This window comes from Diabrotica virgifera, chromosome 4 (assembly GCF_917563875.1).
Source record: "Diabrotica virgifera virgifera chromosome 4, PGI_DIABVI_V3a".
Lineage (NCBI taxonomy): Eukaryota > Metazoa > Arthropoda > Insecta > Coleoptera > Chrysomelidae > Diabrotica > Diabrotica virgifera.
The window spans coordinates 108,520,515-108,542,689 of record NC_065446.1 but is presented as its reverse complement, the minus strand read 5'-3'; the positions used below and the strand labels follow the sequence as shown (position 1 = coordinate 108,542,689).

General features: G+C 33.5%; 1 protein-coding gene across 4 annotated transcripts in view; it reads left to right on the top strand.

Annotated features, from left to right (window-relative positions):
- LOC126883097 (phosphopentomutase) overlaps positions 1-22,175 on the top strand; it is a 166,977-nt gene that overhangs the window by 120,616 nt on the left and 24,186 nt on the right. For all 4 annotated transcript variants that reach the window (XM_050648339.1, XM_050648338.1, XM_050648337.1 and 1 more), the window contains exon 5: positions 6,833-6,964. In XM_050648339.1, the coding sequence (XP_050504296.1) occupies positions 6,833-6,964 (132 nt within the window). The remainder of the gene's footprint in view (positions 1-6,832; positions 6,965-22,175) is intronic.

The window sequence follows — 22,175 nt, the reverse complement described above, 5'->3', positions numbered from 1 at the left end:
TGGGTTTTATTTCGAAGATCGTTTATTGTGGACCAAGTTTCTTTTGCAACACTTTTGGAGCTTCCCAGACGATTTTGATAGTAGGCTATTTTAGCTGATTTGATGAGTTTTAGGTATGTGACTCTGTAATTGGTGATATATTGAGTGACAGAGACGTTGGTAGTAAATTTCTTGATATAAAGTAGTGAACGCATATTTTTTGCTGATATGCGGATACCTTTGGTAGTTCAGGGTTTGCGACGTTTTGGCTTAATCGTAATTAAAGGAAATGCCTTATTGAAGATACAGACAAGCTTCTCCAAAAAATAACTGAAATTATAGTCCACGTCCGTAGAAGGAAAATGCCAGTCAGAAGTTAAACATAAATTTTGGAATTTATGAAAATTCCGAGCGGAAAAAATCCTACCTAAACGTCGGGTTTTCGAGGAGGGTTTGCTGAAAATGTTAAATTTCGTATATACTGCTTCATGATCCGATAGTTCCGCATTAATAACTGTAGAGCAGACATCAAGGGGTGAGAAATCGGAGACAATATAATCAATTATGGTAGATGTAGTTTTTGTAATCCTGTAAATAAATACAGGATAAAGACCTATGATAGGCTATAGTCTGTCGAATAGATAATCTTATATATAAGAGCACTAACATCAGCAGAAATAGGAAGTGATCATAAATTGGTATTGTGCAAAATCAGAATGAAAACACATAATATGTGATATCAAAACAGCAGAATACACCACCAAGATTAAAGTCGAAAGCTTACAGGACGACTCCACAAAATACCTATACCAAAAAAGAATAACGGAAAGAAGCAGAAACATGTATATAACAGAAAATGATGGAGTCGAAGAAAGCTGGGCAAAAATTAAGTCTAATATCTTAACATCAGACAAGGAAGTTCTTGGTGAAAGAAACAGTAACAAAAATAAATCGCTTCCAAGGCGAAGAACTCCACGGTTTTGTACAGAAGTGAAGGAAAAATGTTAAGAGAAGAAAAAAGCTTACCTAAAATACATGTCAACTAAGACACAAGAGGCATACGATAATTATAAGGCAATAAGAAACGAAACACATTCACTCTTAAGAAGAATAAAAAATTATCACTGGGAACGTTTTTCGAAAGAAATGGAACATGATTTTTATAGTCTCCAAAAGAAAATATGGCGTTTTATAAGAGGTCAAAGAACGGAGGTAAAGGAACTAATAGAACCAAAACACATAGAAAAGGATACATGGATTGACTATCTAAAAAAGCTCTATGCAGAGGAAGAACAAATGATGCTAGAACCGGAAACACCACAAATTACCACAAATGAAGATGTTAATATATGTACACAGGAAGTTCGAAAACACTACAAAAGCTGAAGAACAGAAAATCTGCAGATAATGATGGAATACCAAACGAATTACTGAAATATTGTGGAGCAGCAATGACAGAACAATTAACAACATTAATTAACAAAATCATAAAACACAATAAAATGCCGGAAAAAGGAGAAAGCCAGAAAACTAGAGAGGTATCAACTTGGGATACTGCCCTAAAACTTACAACTGCTAAAATTCTACAAGGACTAATGATGAACAACAGGTTTTTCCTACTGAAAGATCATGTAGGTATAGATGCAATGTTCATTATAAAGCAAAATTACTAAGAAATCACTAGAGTATAAGACACCAGCATTTCTATGTCTGATTGAATTAAAGAAAGCATTTAACAGAGTAAGACTCAAAGATATGACCCCATGACAAAGATGTAACCCATCTTCTGTATAATAGATATACCAAAACAACAAAATGGAAGTCAGAATAGATGAATAACTTATAGAACCTATAGATATAGGCATAAGACAGGAAGACTTAATCATGGATGAAATCATCAAAAACGTCAACAAAAGAAGAGGATATAGAATGGGAAACAAAGAAATAAAAATACTCTGCTACGAAGACGACGCAATATTGATAGCACAGGATGAAGATAGTCCAAGCAAAGATTAGGCCACAAATTTAACATAACAGCAAAAGAATTCAATATGACAATTTCATCTCAGAAAACTAAAGCAATAGTAATCAGTAAAATACCAATAGCCAATAATGAAGATAGTCCAAGCAAAGATTAGTCCACAGATTTAACATAACAGCAAAATAATTCAATATGACAATTTCATCTCAGAAAACTAAAGCAATAGTAATCAGTAAAGAACCAATCAGATGTAAAATAGAAATTGGTGGTATCAGTATTGAACAAGCAACGGAAGAAAAATACCTTGGAATTACATTGTCAAGTTACGGAGACCTGGACAAAGAAGTGAGAAATCAAGTACAAAAAGCAAATATACTGGCAGAATGCCTTAATAACACTATATGGCGAAACCGACATATTAACACTGAGATGAAGTCAGAATTGATAAAGCTAGTGTAACGCCAATAATGACATATGCATCAGAAACAAGACCCGATACAGCCACAACACAAAGACAAAAATACTACTGGAAACGGCAGAGATGAGAGTACTGAGAAGAATTACACGAAATACGCTGAGAGATCTAAAGAAGCGTAAAGACAGAGGACAATGTAACGAACAGTGTATAGATAAATGGACACTAAATAGAAAAAAGAATGGAATAACCACATAACAAGAATGGGCGAGATACGTGTGGTTAAAATAGTAAGAGACAAATCACCAGTCGGTAGAAGAAATATCGACCGACCGCGCAAAAGGTGGAGTGACAACCTTCCATATGAGGTATCAATCCGCCAATGAACAAGCAGTATTTCTTATGAAGAGGAAAAAGAAGAAGAAGAACATTCATCGTCAGTTAATCGAAGTTTATGGGTAAAAAGTGCATATATGTTCAGCATATCCGCAAATGGTGTAAAAGTGAAGGCCGAACGGAAATTCATGATAAATCTGAAAGCCTTCAGCTTCCATCTTCATCGCGAATTTTCGTTCGTTGCGAACATATTGAACAGATTTGCACTTTTACATACTCATAAACTTCAATTAACTGACGATGAATGCCAATAGGTGAAATCCATCTTCAAAGGCTGCTAGACCGACACATCACCCTTCACGAATAAAATCAAAAGCACTAGCACTAGCTCTAGCCTAATGATTTCAACTAGTACTGTTACCAAATACGAAAAGATTAAGAGTGGTAGGATAAAGAGTATTCCAAGTCAGCGATAGTGCCGGATTAACCAATAGGCAAAGTAGGCAGTTGCCTAGGGGCCTCAGCCTCAAAGGGGGCCTCGCAGGGCCCATAATGAAAAAATAATAATTAGATTTAAATAAAAATTATAAATCATATAATGTTAAAAAATTTAAATATCGCGCTATACCATAAAAGTGATGGTTGGCGTATAAAACTACACTACAATGCATAATTTTGTTCACATAGAAATCCTATGTTGTGTGGATAAGTCGCTAATGAATGCCGTTTGGTAGAAGGAACAGTACTGCCTATCAGTCTACACAGTTTCTTAGAAAAGTAGTAAAAGCAAGAGAAACAAATAAGTCAGCGCCCCCTCGCTACCCTCTCTTTCATTACCCATGCCTTTCGCTACATGTCAGGCAAATACAATAGTCTCCAGAGTCATTTATCTAAGATTAACAAACTTACAATTTATATTTTTGTGCCGCACACTCGCTTTAGTTGGAGTAAGTGCTGCTAAAAATTGCGTTGGACCCGTTTGAGCAATATCGTATTATGGATTTGTTTAGCCAGTGTACAACTTTTTTTCCACATTTGGGAAGCTACGATCAAATGCTTTAATGAAACTCAATTAAGCGATCCCATTTGGCTCGATTTAAACCTTGTCTTTAAAAGAACAAGCAGCACTAAATTGACTGCAAGGCTGATGCAACAAGTGCTTTGTCTAAAGGTTACAACGCCTTCAAATCTGCTCTTCATACTCTTGCTGAAGACCCCAATCAGAAAGCTGAAACAATTCATGAGTCATGAGGCTAAGTGTTTGTTGAAAGAAATGTCAAAACAGAAACATTCATAATAAATGATTTTTGGGCAACAATTTTAGAACTCATCAACGCTGTCAGGAACTCATTACAGAGAGAAGAGATTGAACTTGAAACTGCAGTTCAGCTTCTAAAATGACTTTTGGAGTTCTTAAAATCCCAAAGAGATCATTTTGCTTACTACGAGCAGCAGGTCTGCGATCTACGATACTCTGAATATACCGATGAGAGTAAACAAACGCGAGCAAGAAAACTACATTTTGAGGATGATATTTCCAATGAAGTTTTTTTACAGGGTGGAGAAAAGTTAACGGTTGAAATGAGTCTACCAATTTTGGATAAGCTAATTATTGAGCTGAGTCGTCAGTTGACAGCGTACGAGTCAGTAACTCAGTATTTGGTGTTTTGTGTGTTTTTCCAAAACTGAGTGATACCTACTCAAATAAAGGAGTGTGCTTCAAAACTACATGAAAACTTTAATAACCTGAAATTTAAGATGAACTAATGCAGTTTAAATATTTTGTAGTCCATCTTCAGGACTTGTCGCGAAAACAGTTTATTCCTGCTTCATAGTCTTTTTGGGCTATTTATGAGAACAAATTCGAATCTAAGTTTCGAAATTTGTCAGTAGCTTGTAAGATTTATCTTACGCTAATGATTACAAATGCAACAGACGAACGGTCATTTTCAAGATTGAAAATTATTAAAAACTGTCACCGTTCGACAGTAGGACACAATAGACTAGCATTTCCCTAAATTATGGCTATTGAGAATGATGTGCTCGAAAATTTGAAAGTTGAAGATATTTTAAGTAGTTTTGTTTCTATCATCATCATCATCATCATGGTGCTACAGCCCTTAGAGGGCCTCGACCTTCCCAAGCGTTCTACGCCATTCTGTTCTGTCTCTTGCCTGCACTTTACAGTTGCCGACTCCGATCTTCTTGGCATCTTGTGTTACCCCGTCCATCCATCTCAACTTTGGTCTACCCCGTCTTCTCATTCCCACGGGTTGAGCTGTTAGAATCCTTTTTATCATGTTCGATTCAGGGGCTCGGGCTACATGTCCTGCCCACTGCAGGCGATTTCGCTTAACTATAGTGATAATATCTTTTCCACCAAACGTTTGCTTGTAGATATTCTGCAGTTCAAAGTTATATCTACGCCTCCATATTCCGTTCTCACAAACCGCTCCGAATATCTTGCGTAGTACCTTTCTTTCAAAAATTGATAGAGCGGATTCATCTGTTTTAGTTAGCGTCCATGCCTCTGAACCATATGTGAGAACGGGGACTATCAATGTTCTATACAGCCTTATACGAGTTTTTTGAGACAGACGTTTGTTAGATAAGTACTTTGATAGACCATGATAACACCTGTTTGCAATTATTATTCGCCTTTTTATTTCCTCAGATGTGTCATTATTGGGGTTAACAGATGTCCCTAGATATATGAACTCTTTGACCGCTTCGAAGTTTTGGTCATCGATGATTAGATCTGCATCAACATTTCCAGCTCTCGTGTTTGTGTTGGTCGCCATGAATTTTGTTTTATTTTGATTTATTTGTAACCCCATTAGTTCTGCTGCTGCTCCTAGATCGGTTAGGATTTCCGCAGTTCTCGCCCTGGTTCTTGTTATAATGTCCACGTCATCTGCATATGCAAGAATTTGGACTGATCTATTAAATATTGTTCCTCTGCTATCTAAATTAGCGTCTCGTACAACTTTTTCTAAGGCTACATTAAAAAGCTGACACGCCAGCGCATCTCCCTGACTTAACCCCTTATGTATTTCGAATGGGGTTGACGAGTAGTTTTGAATTTTTACTGCTGATAGCATCTTCGCCATTGTCACTTTTATCATAGATATGAGTTTTTTTGGAATTCCCAACTCATTCATAGCATTGTAAAGACTTGGTCTTAAGACACTGTCATATGCCGCTTTAAAATCGACAAAAATATGGTACATATCTATGTTAAACTCTTGCGCTTTTTCGAGGATCTGTCGTAGTGTAAAGATCTGGTTAATGGTTGAACGTCCGCGCCTGAATCCTGCCTGATATTCTCCTAGAAACGTATCGGTATAGGGCTTCAATCTCTCGTGTAAAATGTTTGACAATATCTTGTAGTTTTGTTTCTATGAGACTCAAAAAAGTTGCTTTACACTAATTATAAGGCTTTGAAAACTCAAACTAAATTTAATCCATAATTATTTATTATTACATAATTATATAATAAGTAATAAGTATATTATTTAACGAGCATAATAATGATAAGTATTACTCACGATGGTGTAGCTTGCGACACCAGCCGAAGGCGAGTGTCGTTATTCACCAGAGTGAGTAATAGCCATTACCTACATGTGAGTAGAATACTATACTTTTTCTACGACCTTCTTTTTTTTCATTATTAGAAAAATTATTATATTTTAAAATGAATCGTTCGTTTATTGATAACTATAACAAAAGAAACTAAAATAATTTTTTATTGCAAAATTATATACATAAACACTTTCTTAAAATTTAAGTCTAAATCTACAAAATGTCCACTAATATATCAAAGGAATACTGCTCGGAGATGGAGGGGTTATCCGAGGTTTTGGAGGGAAAAGACAAAAGTTTCTTAAGGAGCCTCCTAGCTTGGGTTGCCTAGGGGCCTCAAGATTCTTAATCCGGGACTGGTAAGCGACTAGTTTTTTGGAATCACAAGTTCGATTTCATATTGTTTGCTTACATTGTAGATGAAACGTCTAGAAGAAATAATTCCAGACGAGTAACAATAAAACCAATGTATTTTTATGAAAAAGAATGATGCCGCAACTTTCTTTCGACTCGATCATTTTTTTTTTGTTCATTTATAGGTTTCCAAATCCTGAGGAAGGGAAAAGTAGTTTGGATTTATCGTTCAAATGTGCTGATGAAAACAATAGTTCAATAATTCTAGCAAATGATCCAGATGCTGATAGACTAGCTATGGCAGAAAAAAGTCCCAAGTAGGTAAAATAATCTAAAATTTATAATATTTAATATAACTACTTGTTTCCACAGTATTTATACTCTATTTACTATATAGGGTGTTTGGTAAGTGGTGCTGGTACTGTCCACCCTACTAAATTATGTTAAACGTTTCTGGCTACTACCAGAGGCGTACGACGGGGGAACGTGAATGGTTGACCCTTCCCAAATTCTACGCCATTGGCGGAATTGTTATTTTAGTGCAATTTTTTGATTCTCCAATTTATTTATTTAGCGTATGGCTAGATCACAGTTTTTGTACATAAATAAAAAGGACAATACATTGTAAATAATAATAATTAATTTTTACATACAAAAATTTAGTTGACTTATTCAATCGACTGCCATTGTAGGATCTGATCGGACACTCCTCCACTAAATATTTGCTCTTGTTATACCTTCGATATTAAATTGGCATCGTACAGTCACAGTCCATTTATTTGTAGTTGTCTCATCTTTAATTACTTAAAAAAACTGTGATATTTTTCTGCCAGGAGATCTTGTGAAAGATTGTTTGGTGCCTCTTGTGCTAGTCCATTTAGATTATCCAGGGTGCACGTGCAGTATTATCCTCCGGACGCGAACTAGCTTTACACCCCCTTTAGATTAGGTATACGAATTAGATATAAATATAAAATACATTTTAAACTATTAATTAAGGCTAAGAATAAAATAAACATTTTATTTTTAAGAATTTTATTTTTAATTCAGTTGCAATGCGAAGGCAAAACAATCTTACTTTTCAATTAGAATACGGAGCGCAGTCCAGTCCCTTGAATCGCGATTTTCGGCTCTTATTGGAGCCTCATCGGAAAGAACGTAGGCTTGTTCTCCATATCCCAATTGATCCGTACTGAGAGGTTTTCCCACCCATTGCAACTGAAGTGAAAATATTAGGTGACTAGCGTCATCTGGCAATTAAAAGATGAAGTTTTCGATCCTAATAGCATTATTAATAATATTTAGAAAATATTAAAATATTACTAAAAGATTTTTAAATCGAAAACTTATTGGTCCATTTCCTTGGTAACACCTCCAAGGCTTCTAAAATTTACAAGCCAAATGGATGCTGAAGCGAAGAAGACAAGAGGGAATTCAAAAAGCTTACAATTCACGACCCCGTCTGTTCAGCTGGTAAATTCCAACAGAAAATGGACCTAGTTACTCGAAGGAGTAAAGACCAATATAAAAATAAAATAAAAATTTTATTTTTATTTTTAATTCAGTTGCAATGCGAAGGCAAAACAATCTTACTTTTCAATTAGAATACGGAGCGCAGTCCAATCCATTGAATCGCGATTTTCGGCTCTTATTGGAGCCTCATCGGAAAGAACGTAGGCTTGTTCTCCATATCCCAATTGATCCGTACTGAGAGGTTTTCCCACCCATTGCAACTGAAGTGAAAATATTAGGTGACTAGCGTCATCTGGCAATTAAAAGATGAAGTTTTCGATCCTAATAGCATTATTAATAATATTTAGAAAATATTAAAATATTACTAAAAGATTTTTAAATCGAAAACTTATTGGTCCATTTCGTTGGTAACACCTCCAAGGATTCTAAAATTTGCAAGCCAAATGGATGCTAATATTAATTAAATCGTTTAGAAGCCAATGGATACAAATGCATTTTTGGTACTTTTGAGAAAATCAAGTTTGAAGTTTAACATCTTTTCTAAATTCTACCGCTTGTCTTTCAAAATAGTTAGTGATTGGCTGGTCTTTTTTACTTTAAAAACTTTTTTGTAATAGTACAATTATATCAGATTAAAAAAAAACTTGGCATTTTACAAGCTGTTTTAAAATAAGAAACATCACTTAACCCATTGTCTTCCAATTGTAATACTTGGACTGTACTTGTATCTTTATTATTTTAAATACAATTCAATTAGAATATCCAACAAATTGAATCAAAATCAAATAGAGAAACTAAAGTAACAGAATTTAGTGTATTAAAATAACTATTGATTGGCATAAGCCTTTTGTTATTTATGTTTGTTTACTCTTATAGGGAACTTGCATACAATTTTAAATTCGAAAAAAATGTTATAAATCACAACAGAACATAATTTAAAACATGCATCAAATATTAAAAAGTTTTGTTTGGCTTTCGTTTGGCCCCTAAAGATGATTAAAAATTCAAATTAAAACAGGTGACCCAAAACGCGTCGTGACGTCATTCGTTTAAATTATGTTTACATTCTTCCAAAAAAGTAAACAGAATTTAAAATTAGACATTATAAAAGTCAGTAAAAAATACATTTATGTAACCTCACAAGTGTTTTTGATCGTTTGAACTATTTTAAATGTCATTTAATAGTGTCAGTGTCAAAACGAATGCCAAACGAGCAAAACGAATGCCGAGATAATCGATTCCATCTATTAGGGATTCCAATGAACTGTCAGTGGTGGCCGGTGGATGGCTAAACTGACATGGCCATAGACATAGTTAAGGGGGGTGGTCATGGCGTATCTAATGTTTACATTGAATATTGACAAATTTGTAAAGAATATCCTGTTTGGTTTTGTTCTTTTGTTAATTGTGTAGCGAAATTTGTGAAATTGTGATAGCAAATTAAATATGAAGTGGTTTAAACATTGGATACGCCTATGGATGACAGTTTCGCCATCCAGCAGCCATATTATATCACGTGATTTGGAATGCCTAATTGCGAATGTATAGTAGTGGTCATAGGCGTCGGTTTTGGGCATGGCAACGGTTATTTTATCGCATAACTTTTTTTGTTTATCTTTTAAGCAATTTTGACCCTGGATTATTAAATTATGAGTATTCTTTTACTAAAAGTTACTCTTACTTTAAGTCGGTAAAATACACTGTATTCTATAAAAATCGATTTGAAAATATTTCGTTTTTTTGAATTTGAAAAAAATGTTCATAAAAAAAACTATTTAGAATAACTAAAACTGGTACGTTTATTTATTTTCCAGATATGAATCGATTTCATCAATTCCGAATATCTAGTACCCATCATAGGCGTCCGTTTTGTGTAGGTCAACGGTTAGGGTATCGCACAACTTTTTTGTTTTGAATTTTTAAGCAATTTTGACACTAGATTATTAAATTATGAGGAATTCTAGTACTAAAAGTTATTCTTGCTTTAAATCGGTAAAATACACCGTTTTATTTTGAAAATATTTTTCAAATTTTTCTCAAATTGAAAAAACGAAAAGTTTTCAAATTGATTTTTCTAGACAACGGTTTATCTTAGCGACTTTCATCAAGAGTACCTTTTAGTACTAGAACACCTCACAATTTGCTAATATAGTATCAGAAATGCTTAAATGTTAACGACAAAAAAGTTATGCGGTAAAATAACCCTTGTCCTACCCAAAACGGACGCCTATGACCGGTACTAGAAATTCGCAACTGATGCAATCGATTTATCTCTAGAAGATAAATAAATTTCCCAGTTTTCGTTTTTCTGAATAGAAGCGTTCTATAGGTATTTTAAAAAAACTAATTACAAGACTCCATCTTTAAAGAGCTCTAGCTCCCTTAGGACGCATTTTCGAACTAGATGAATTGAGTTCAATTGTCTTAAAATTATCTGAGGAAGTCTTCGTTTGTCGGGATATTTTCTGAACGGGTTATTTACTAACACTTATTTGGAGGCCAAGGGATATAAGCGTACTTATATCCAATGGCTGCCAAATGATAAACAATTTTCAGGATATAAGTGAAATATCCATATATGTCACTACTGGTTTTAAATTCACTTGTATCCTTTGTCCACAACATTAAAATGATTATTGACTATCTATTTCTGTACTTATCTCCAACTTGACCAAAATTGCACTTATACCCCTTGGCTTCTAGACGCCTCAATTTACTTTGACATTATTGATTCTCCAATACTTTCTATGTATTGGAGAAGGGTCAACCATTCACTTTCCCCTGTCGTACGCCTCTGGTAGTAGCCAGAAACGATTATTTAACATAATTTAGTAGGGTCTACAGTGCCTACACTTTCTGCCAAGTATGACATGGATATGTCAAATTATTTTAAAGTATTCTTTTTTTTAAATAATTTATTCTTTATACAGAGTGAGTTTTATGTATGGAAACACTCAATTATCTCGAAAACGGCTTGCACGATTTTTATAGATTTTGGTAAGTAGGGATTTTCTAATGCGTTTGATATTATAGTGATAATTACATTGTTGTCAGATCTTCTGTTTTTCTGCAAATCTAATGAACTTTCTTATTTCAAATGGAACACCCTATATATTTTTTGCGTTTTGAAGTCCTTAAGAAATGCTGATTATTTTTCATGTTATATTCCCTATACCTAAATGCCATAATTTCGAAGTTATTGCTACATATATTTTTAAATTTTTTTTTTTTATTTAAACAAATTATAAAAATTTATTTTCTCGGCCCAGGTGCATATTATTTTAGGTTCTTTGGATCATTGGGAACAAAAAAGGTCTTTTGTAATTTTTCTCAAAGTTAATCGTTTTCGAGTAATCAACAATTTAAAACTGAAAAAAATCGAATAATGACGATTTTTAAGGTTCTAAAACAAAAGTAAAAAATATAATTTTTGAAATTATAAAGTACCTAAATTCAAGCCCAACTCTTCTTCTGATAGCTTGCCATAAGATTTTTTGTCTCTTTTTATTCTAAAACATTTATTTTTAATTTTTAATCAAGTGCATATGAGAGGACGGGCGATCGGGCTGCATTAACATTTAAAATTACAATGTTTTAAAATGAAACAATCTTAAATTACTTATCGGTATCTGATAAAATAAGGCTTGAGGTTGAATTTGGGTACTTCGCAGTTTCAAAAATAAAATTGTTTATTTGTGTTCTTGAACCTTGAAAATCGTCATTATTCGATTTTTTTTTTAGTTTTAAATTGTTTATAACTCGGAAACGATTAATGTTAGAGAAAAATTATAAAAGATTTTTTTTGTTCCCCATGATCCAAACAACCTAAAATAGTGTTTACCCGGGTCAAAAAAAATTGATTTTTATAATTTGTTTAATTTTTTTTTAAATAAATGTAGCAATAACTCCGAAATTATGGTATTTAGGTATAGAGAATATAACATGAAAAATTATCAGTCTTTTTTAGGGACTTCAAAACACAAAAAATATACAGGGTGTTCCATTTGAAATAAGAAAGTTCATTAGATTTCCAGAAAAACGGAAAATATGACAACAATGTAATTAGCACTATAATATCGGCCGCATTAGAAAACCCATACCTACCAAAATCTCTAAAAATCGTGTAAGCCGTTTTTGAGATAATTGAGTGTTTCCATACATAAAACTCACTCTGTATAAAACTTTAAGCACTATCGTGCCCGGTACTATAAAACTATTTGACATATCCTTGTGATACTTGGAAGAAAGTGTAGGTGCTGTACATCCTACTAAATTATGTTACATAATCGTTTCTGGCTGCTACCAGAGGCGTACGACAAGGGAAAGTGAATGGTTGACCCTTCCCAAATTCTACGCCACTGATGAAACTGCTATTTTAGCACAAATTTTAGATTCTCCAATACTTTCTATGCAAATAATATACTCTTCATTTGTAACGATAAAGTCATTAGTTTTCGAGATATTTGAAGTTAAAAATGAAAAGGCATACTTATTTTGATTAATGTATTATGCTCCTTCATTTTTAGCTTCAAATATCTCGAAAACTAATGGCTTTATCGTTACGAATGAAGAGTATGTTATTTACATAGAAGGTATTGGAGAATCAAAAAATTGCATTAAAATAGCAATTCCGCCAGTGACGTAGAATTTGGGAAGGGTCAACCATTCACGTTCCCCCATCGTACGCCTCTGGTAGTAGCCAGAAACGTTTGTTTAACATAGTTTACTAGGATGGACAGTACCAGCACCACTTACCAAATTTCGTGTTGTTGTCCCATGCCTGTCAGGAAATATTCAAAAATGACTAAAATACAAGTTTAACTTTGAAGTTTGAGTATTTGGGTTATTATCAACTTTTGTACTAAGGTAAGTTAGCTTAAATCGACCTATTTTAACCTCAGGAATCTAAGGTTAAGCTATGGTCCATTCTTTACCAAACACCCCTGAATATTATTATCTTCTGAATGTGCCTATCCGTGACGAATATTGGTGATCATCATGTCAACCTTTATCTTATCTGGAGTAGTGCGTAAAAGTTAAGGTTCTTTTCTTCTTGGACCTCGTTTTCCAAATATTTTTCCTTGAAGGGTAGCTTATAGGGGGTCGTATCTGGATCCATTTCACATAATGTATCCGAAGTATTGTAACTCTCAAGTTTCGATGGTGGTCAGTACCTCTCGGTTCTTCTTCATTCTTCTGAGCCCCTCCTCATTTGCGTCTTGGTAAGTTCACGGGATTTGGAGTATTTCCCGATAAAGCCACATCTCGAAGGCTTCCAATTTTTTGTACATAATTATCCTCGTTTAAGGTCCACGATTCAATACTATAAAAAAGGACAGAGCTGACGTAGCACCGCAGCATTCTTATGAAGTTGTGGCTTTTGTAGCATACCAAGAGAGGTGCTTTTGAATAAGGCTCCCATCCAGTTAAGGGTGGATCTAGATTTTCCGATACGCATTTTTATCTCTGGATTGTTGCTCCATTCTTCATTTATTATGGTGCCGAGGTAGGTAGTTGTAGTGCGCACTCTTTTTACAGAGATTTGGTTGACGTAGAGGTGACCTTCTGTTATCTTTTTCTTGTTAATGATAATAAGATATGTCTTCTTTCCGTTTATGTAGAGTCCATTTGTTGACTGTAATACATTTTAAGTAACTTTTGTTCTATAGAGTTTTTTCACTAAGTCAATACTTTTCGAGATATTTGGCAGTGAATATGTTCATTTTTCAACAAAATAACCACGCTTTTAGACAGTTTTTCGCAAATAACTCAAATAGTAAGTATTTTCTCAAAAAAACATTCGTAGCAAAATTATAGCCTGTAACATTTTTTAAAAAATGGTGTATATATTACGTCTCTACACCTAGTAGAAGCAGGGTTATAGCTAATGAAAAATAGGTTCATATTCGTCAAATTCCAAATGGAATACTTTAACGTGAAATATCCAAAAATGAAGCATATTTCGGGGAAAACTCGTTACAACTTATTTAAAGTGTTTAAAAAAGCTTCATTTTTGTTTTATAAAAAAAATTTCTAGCATCAAAATTAAACAAGTTACGCTCAAAATAAAGTTAGTCCCTTTTGGTATTGGTAAAAAAATCGAGAAAATCACCCCCTAATTAGTATCTTAAATGAACTTAATCGTTACGACTTCACAAGTTTCTTGACTCGTGTATATATTGTTTATATGATCTGTAAGTTTCATCGGGTCAAAGTCCTTATTATTGAAAGGGCTGTAGTTAAAAGGGGTTGAACGAGTCAATGTATGCAAATTTAGTGTTAGAATATACAATATTGAAAGTGGATATTGCTCTATGGTTGCCACTTTATGTATTTGACAGTATTGACAATTGAAGTAATGTAATGTCAATGTCAAGAAAATATAATGTCAGTTATACAAGTTATGTTCAAGTAAAATGTTTTCCTATTGTCCTGTAATTAAGAATAAATTCTTAATCGTTGATGGTCATTTAGTTAGCTCACCTAACTCATTTTATAACAGGTTACGGGCCCAATTCACGTGAACTGTGACCAGGTGAAAAAATATGGCGACCAGCAATAACGATTATAAAATTCAAGTCGATAAACTTGAGGGTCCTGAAGACTGGGCAAAATGGAAATGGCACGTTTCGATGTTATTACGAGCGTATGCACTTGAAGACATTGTGAACGGTACGTGTAAGTGTCCCGAGGTTGCTGGAAATTCAACTTCATTGGAAGTAGAGAAGCATCAACAATGGTTAAAAGACGATGCAAAAGCGGAAAGTTTGTTAACAGGTACGCTAGGAAAAACTGTTTCCGAGCTGGTGTTGGCATGTACTCATGCTAGTGAAATATGGGACAAATTACGTGCGCGATTTGAACGTAGCAGTACGCAACGGTTAAACATGTTAATTTAAGCCTTTTTTAGAGTCCAGCGTGATGAAAAAGAAGATATTAGCACACATGTTGCGAAGTTGCAGAAACTGTTTGTAGATTTGAATGATGAATTGCTGAAGCATGATGAAAATGTTTTAGCCGAAAGAATGTTAAATGGTCGGATCTTATCAACTTTGGGTAAGGACTTTGATAATTTCAAAGATTTGTGGGACACGATACCATCGAAGAATCAAACTTGGAATTTATTGATTGAGAAATTGTGTGCCATTGAATTACGTGACCAAAGTACCACAGAATCTTTTGCGTTTGTTGCACGCAATAGCCCGACAGAAAAATACAAACAGAGCCAAAGTACAGCTACTACAAAGTCAAAGAAAAATGTACATCGTGCAAAAGAAAAATTTTCTTGTCACAGATGCAAGAAATTAGGCCATTGGGCGAGAGAGTGTCCATTAAAAAAATCTGCTGAGAATTTAGACAAGAATAAAAGTAATGATACTGCCTTTTTGTCTGTTGTTTTAAGTGCCTCATCTAACAATTATTGTGTTGAAGCTGGGAAATGGTATTGTGACAGTGGAGCCACAAATCATATCACTACAGATAAGCAATATTTCTCATCTTATACAGAGTTTGCTGAACCCGAAAAGATATCACTTGGTAAGAAGGATGTACGTATGCTAGCCTGTGGACAAGGAACGGTGAAAATTCAAACGCGTCTGAATAATAAATGGAAATATGCTGAACTGAAGAATGTTTTTTATGTTCCTGAAGCAAGCGCTCATTTGTTTTCTGTGAAAGCTGCTGCACAAAGAGGGTTCGTTACAGTACTCGACGATAAAGGTGTAAATATACATGATAAAAATACTCTTGAATCTGTAATGAGTGGGTACTTCAGTAATGGCCTGTATGCACTTGATATACGTGTTATGAAACCGACCAATCCCATTCAAGCAAACTTAGTAGAGTCAACAGATATGTTACAAGTGTATCATGAAAGATTTGTTCATCAGCATAAGCAACACGTAAAGAAAGTCTTGAAGAAAATGAATATAGACATTGATGGGTGCAAAGAAAGCTTTTGCGATGGATGTGCAATTGGAAAAATGCATAGATTGCCATTTAAAACTAGAATCAATCGGCTACAAGTCACTGGTGAGCAGATCCATGCAGATGTGAATGGACCCATGTCTATAGAATCACTGGGAAAAGCACGTTATTACGTATGTTTTAAAGATGACTTTAGTAAGTTTCGAAAAGTTTTCTTTATGAAACACAAAAGTGAGGTATGTATCTTCTTAGAAAAATTTTTAAATGAAGCAAAAACAAATGGCCATGTAGTAAAGCAACTGAGATGTGCTGGAGGGAGAGAGTTTGACAATAGAAAGGTATCTGAACTTCTTGCGAGTAGAGGTATAGAGCATTTTATCACTCCACCCTATACACCTCAGCAGAATGGTGTTGCTGAAAGAGAAAACCGTACCATTGTAGAGTGTGCTCGTTCCATGTTAAACCCGTGCAAGTTACCCAAAGCATTGTGGGCAGAAGCATGTAATACTGCAGTGTATCTTCTGAATCGCACAGGAAAGTCATCAATTGAGAATAAAAGTCCCTATGAATTGTGGTATGGAAAGCCAGTTGGGAGTTTGAAACATTTAAGAATATTTGGCACTGAATGTTATGTTCACGTAAACAAAAATTTTCGCAGTAAATTTGATGACAAGGCGATACATGGTTATTTAGTTGGTTACGTGAATGACAGGGATGGTTTTAGAATATGGATTCCATCTGAAAGAAGAATCGTATCGAGCCATGACGTACGATTTAAATCTGAGGTTACATGTAATTTGCGAATTTTTGAAGTTAAAGCCGAATCAGTGAACCAGAATCAGTCGGAATGTTTTGGTGTACATGAAAACTCCGAAGAAGTGAAAACTGCTATGAATGAAATTGTGCAAGCTGAGAATACTGAAAGTGTAGAAAGTGCGAGTGAAAATCGAGAAGTGAATAGAGAAGAAAGAAATAGTGATACTGTTGAAGAATTTAGGCGTTACCCTACGCGTGTTAGAAACATACCAAAATTGTTTAATGATTTTTTGTTAAATAAAGACCTGGAAAATGTACCTGATCTTGCCATGCTTACTATGTCAAATGAATTTGAGCCTGCAAGCTTTTCTGAGGCACTGTCAAGTAGTTACAGCAATGAATGGAAATTAGCCATTCATAATGAATTGACAGCTCTCAGAATGAATAATGCTTGGGAATTGGTTGATAAACCTGCAAATACAAATATTGTTCAGAATAAATGGGTGTTTAAAATAAAGAAAAATGAAAAGGGTGACGTAGTAAGGTACAGGGCAAGGTTAGTGGCAAAGGGTTTTACCCAAAAATATGGGGTTGACTATTCAGAAACGTATTCTCCAGTCATTCGTTTTAGTAATTTTAGGCTTTTGTTAGCGATGGCTGTTGAATTAAATCTAGATACAGTTCATTTAGATGTGGAGACTGCGTTCCTGAATGGTGAAATTGATGAAACCATATATATGGCTCAACCTGAAGGTTTTAATGAACCAGACTCGGAAAATAAAGTCTGCCTGCTCAGGAGAGCTATATATGGTCTCAAACAGTCTTCGAGACTGTGGTATAAAAAGGCATACCAAATTTTGTTAAAGCTGAATTTTAAGCAATGTGAAATTGAACCATGTATTTTTGTTAAAAATAGTGAGAATTCAATTCTTATTGTAGCACTTTATGTAGATGATTTCTTTGTTTTTTACAATAATCATGATGAGGTTAAAGTTTTGACAAATGAATTAAATAGAAACTTTCGTATTAAGGATTTGGGTCCAATTACACATTGTTTGGGTATGAAGATGGAGAGAAGTAGGTCAGAGTTTGAATTGAAATTAAGTCAAGAACAGTATATTGATAAAATACTCAAACGATTTGAAATGACTGATTGTAGCATTGTAAATACTCCTTTAGAACCTAATGTTAAGCTTTCGAGTGAAGGAATTTTTTATAAATGTCCTTATCAGGAGTTGATTGGTTCGTTAATGTATTTAGCAGTTTGTTCAAGGCCTGACATAGCTTTCTCTGTTACTTATCTTAGCGAGTTTAGTAAGAATCATACGAAAGAACATTGGTTAGCAGCCAAGCGTGTTTTAAGATACCTGAAAGGTACAAGAACTGTAGGAATTAATTACAGAAAGTCGAATGTTTCTTTAAGTGGCTTTGTTGACTCAGATTGGGCCAATAACAGTTAAGATAGAAAGTCGTTTTATGGATTTATTTTTTCATTGGCTGGTGGTCCTATTTCATGGGAATGTCAAAAGCAAAGAACCGTGGCTTTAAGTTCAACTGAAGCTGAATATATTGGCATAACTGAGGCAGCAAAAGAATCGTTATATTTAACGTGTTTATGTAGAGAAATATTTGAAAACAATGTGAATTGTAAGTTTTTGTTTGAAGGTTTTCCGATGGTTATATTTAATGATAATCAAAGTGCCATAAAGTTATCGGAAAATCAAGTATACCATAAAAGAACTAAACATATTCATGTCAAGTATCATTTTATTCGTGAAAAAGTAGCTAACAATGATATTAAATTAAAATATATGTCGACGAATGAAATGGTGGCTGATATGTTGACCAAGTCGTTGAATTCAAAGAAATTGCAGTTAATTTGCCAGCATTTGAATTTAGAATAATGTTTGTTTTGTTACGGTCTAATGTTTAGCTTAGGTATATACTTTTCATATTGAGGGAGAGTGTTAGAATATACAATATTGAAAGTGTATATTGCTCTATGGTTGCCACTTTATGTATTTGACAGTACTGACAATTGAAGTAATGTAATGTCAATGTCAAGAAAATATAATGTCAGTTATACAAGTTACCCACATAACAATTTCATGTTCTTAGTAGATTCATAGAACATACTTTTCAGAAAAAGTATATACTTAGAATATGCGTAATTACTATTGCGAATGTGCAGAGCATATACTGAGTATATACTACATTACAGTACTTAAACCTTCTATGTATATACTTAGAATGTACTACCGCACTTCTTTTCAGCATATACCAAGAACATACTTTTTAGAAGATTCTAAGGAGGTGCTATAAACCTTCTATTTATATAATTAGAATGTACTATCGCACATATTTTAGTATATGGGAAGAATATTCCAAGGAAGTGCTATATACCTTCTAGTTATATACTTAGAATGTAGTATCGCACATATTTTTAGTATATGGGAAGAATATTCCAAGAAAGTGCTATATACCTTCTATGTATATACTTAGAATGTACTATCGCACATATTTTTAGTATATGGGAAGAATATTCCAAGGATGTGCTGTATTTCTCAGAAGTATGTTTTCAACATCACCCAATCTCATCCTATAGGTTCTACCAAAGAATAGTAACACACCCACAGGGTGTGTTAGTATTCTTTGGTTCTACTAATATATTATGTTTACATATTCTAATTGCATATGAGAATGTAGTTATTACATTCTACAATATTACGTGAAAAGTAAGTATAAAATATATAAACTTTAGTTAGTTATATAGGTTCCTATGTATAATAAATATTATATGGGTAAGTAACCTATATATAAAATATAAGTAATATATTTAGTTATTATGTGCACATCAAAATAAAAATGCTGCTTATATAATTATATAATAGCCAAATATATTATAATATGTATGTAAATTACTAAAATTTATAGGTATCTATATACATTATACATACTTTTACTTACTAGGTATTTAGGAAATATTGAAGTACCAATATGAATTTATTATTTTCAAACTGCTTTTTATGTTCTTAAAAATGTTTTAGTCCTTGTAGCTCCCCTAATCTATGTTGTAGCTAGAAATACTTAGTCCTTCCTAACAGCGTAGACATAAATGCACTGGAAACTATTTTCATATTTTGCTCTTTTGCAGTGTTGCCGATGTCACGATATGAAATAATAGTAGTGTTCGCGCAGTACAAATCGAGCATACCCAAAGTAAGTTCGGGATTAGTTTCCAATGCGCAGGCGTCAACGTAAACTTATCCTGGACATGCTCAGGATTTTTCGCTCCGCGAACAATTTTCGGATTCGCAATGTAATGACGGGTTGCATACATTAAGGTTAGAGAAAGAAGCTTTTTGTTGTCTCTTTCTTATTTCGAAATAAATGTCAAAAAAATGCAAATGCAACAAATTTGTATGTCAACAAAGAGAAAAAGAAAAGAGAATAAAGGCAACAGGCAAAGGATTAACTTTCTCTTCAATAATTCAATGCCTTTCTTAGAAGGTAGAAATTTGATTAGAGTCTTTCTTTATTATTTCCACAATATAATGTGGTTATTTCCACTCTGAAATCCAGCTTACATTTTTGTAGAGAGTAAAAGATTGTTGATATGTAGATCTAAAAATTACCTTTAACTTCATGAGGGTTGAACATTATCTGATGGAAGGAATAATTTAGTAAAACAATCATTTCCAATTTTGATATCTATGTATTGAATTTAATGGGTTGTGGCATTGTGTTGTGGTTTATTACACCACAAAAATAATGAAATATAACAAGACACAAGAAATAGTTTCAGAATAAGTTTGATGTATTGTTTATGTTTCATTATATTCAATAAGAGACTAATTTAACTTATAAATTAAACTGAAAAATAAACCACAAGAATATGTAGGTACTTATAAGCTCATTTAGATAGAAGAAATTAAGTAAAAACAGAGTACAATTTATTGTAATACATACTACCGTAATAGATAATTATCGAATATCGAATGAAAATAATACTTGAAAAGGTACCTACTTATTTATAAACATACGAAATGGAAAACATTGACAAAAACAACTAAAAAAGCTTTAATATAAAAAATATTAAAATTTGTTTAAAGAATATTTAAATGACACAACACTTTACATAATTTCAAAACTTTAAAAACCAGAATCTACATCTACAAGTTGTTTAACAAAACAATATTTTAGGTTAAGAATTGGAAGGAGTAAGAACAGAATGTCAAGAAATTCTTCCCAAATATTTTGTGCGCCTGTGCGAACTTAAAATCCGAAACAAAATCCTCGAACGTCGAGAGCGTACCCCGGGCATGTTCAGGATCTTTTTTCTGTACTGCGCGAACCCCGAATTAAAAATCCGGAGGGTGTTCAGAGGGAAAGATTTGGACTCCGCGAACGCCCAATTTTGTAATGCGCAGGCGTTCTCCCTCTGGGTATACCCAGGACGTACTGCGCGATCAAAGCTTATGTTAAGCGGTTGCTAAAATTATCAGATTTTGCCAAAAATTATGTTAAAATTTTTTTGGACAGAACTTGGACAAAATTTCAGTAGAATTGCTCCTAATTTTTCGGTAGAAATCGTCAAATTTCGGTTGATTTTATTTTTTACTTCTTTTGCTATCACATTTCAAAAAAATGATACTTTATTTCATCATAAAAATCACTCAAAGTTCAAAATCGGTTTACGTTAAAAAATGTATTTTCTCGACTTTTTATAAAGCAATTGTCTTCATTTTTTTTAATCCATAAGTTACTTAGTTTGATATTAATGATATTTTTTATATGAAAACCACAATCCTCAGTCCTCAATAGTATTCACTATTCAGGTAGGTACATTAGTCCCAAAATCAAATATAAAAGGTAAAAGGACAAAGGTGGTCATAAAATTGATATCTGTATCTGCTGAACATGTGTCGCAAGTAGCAAGCTAGTAAATGCAAATGCAAACAAATTGAAGAATTCTTGAAATTTTACTAAACTCTATTGCCAAATCTATCTGTATAAACATATGTTAAAATTATCAATTATGTTAAAAAAATATTTATTATCAGAATGCCATAAAAATTATGTTAAAATCTGATAATTATGTACAAATCGGCAACCCTGCTCTTTTGTTACCTACCCCCTTCCCTTGTGCAGGTATAAAATGCAATGCAAGGGTCAGAATGACAATGAATGGCCGTTTCCGGATTCCCGAAAATTATTTTACTTATGGTATAAACTCAAATCAAAATGGTATATTCATTTCAACTGAAAACGAAACGAGAATTTCTCATTTTTCTTCACAATAGAATTAAGTTTTAAACTTTTTACCATACAATTAAAACGGTTTAAAAAAAATGAATTAGATAGTTCAGTAGT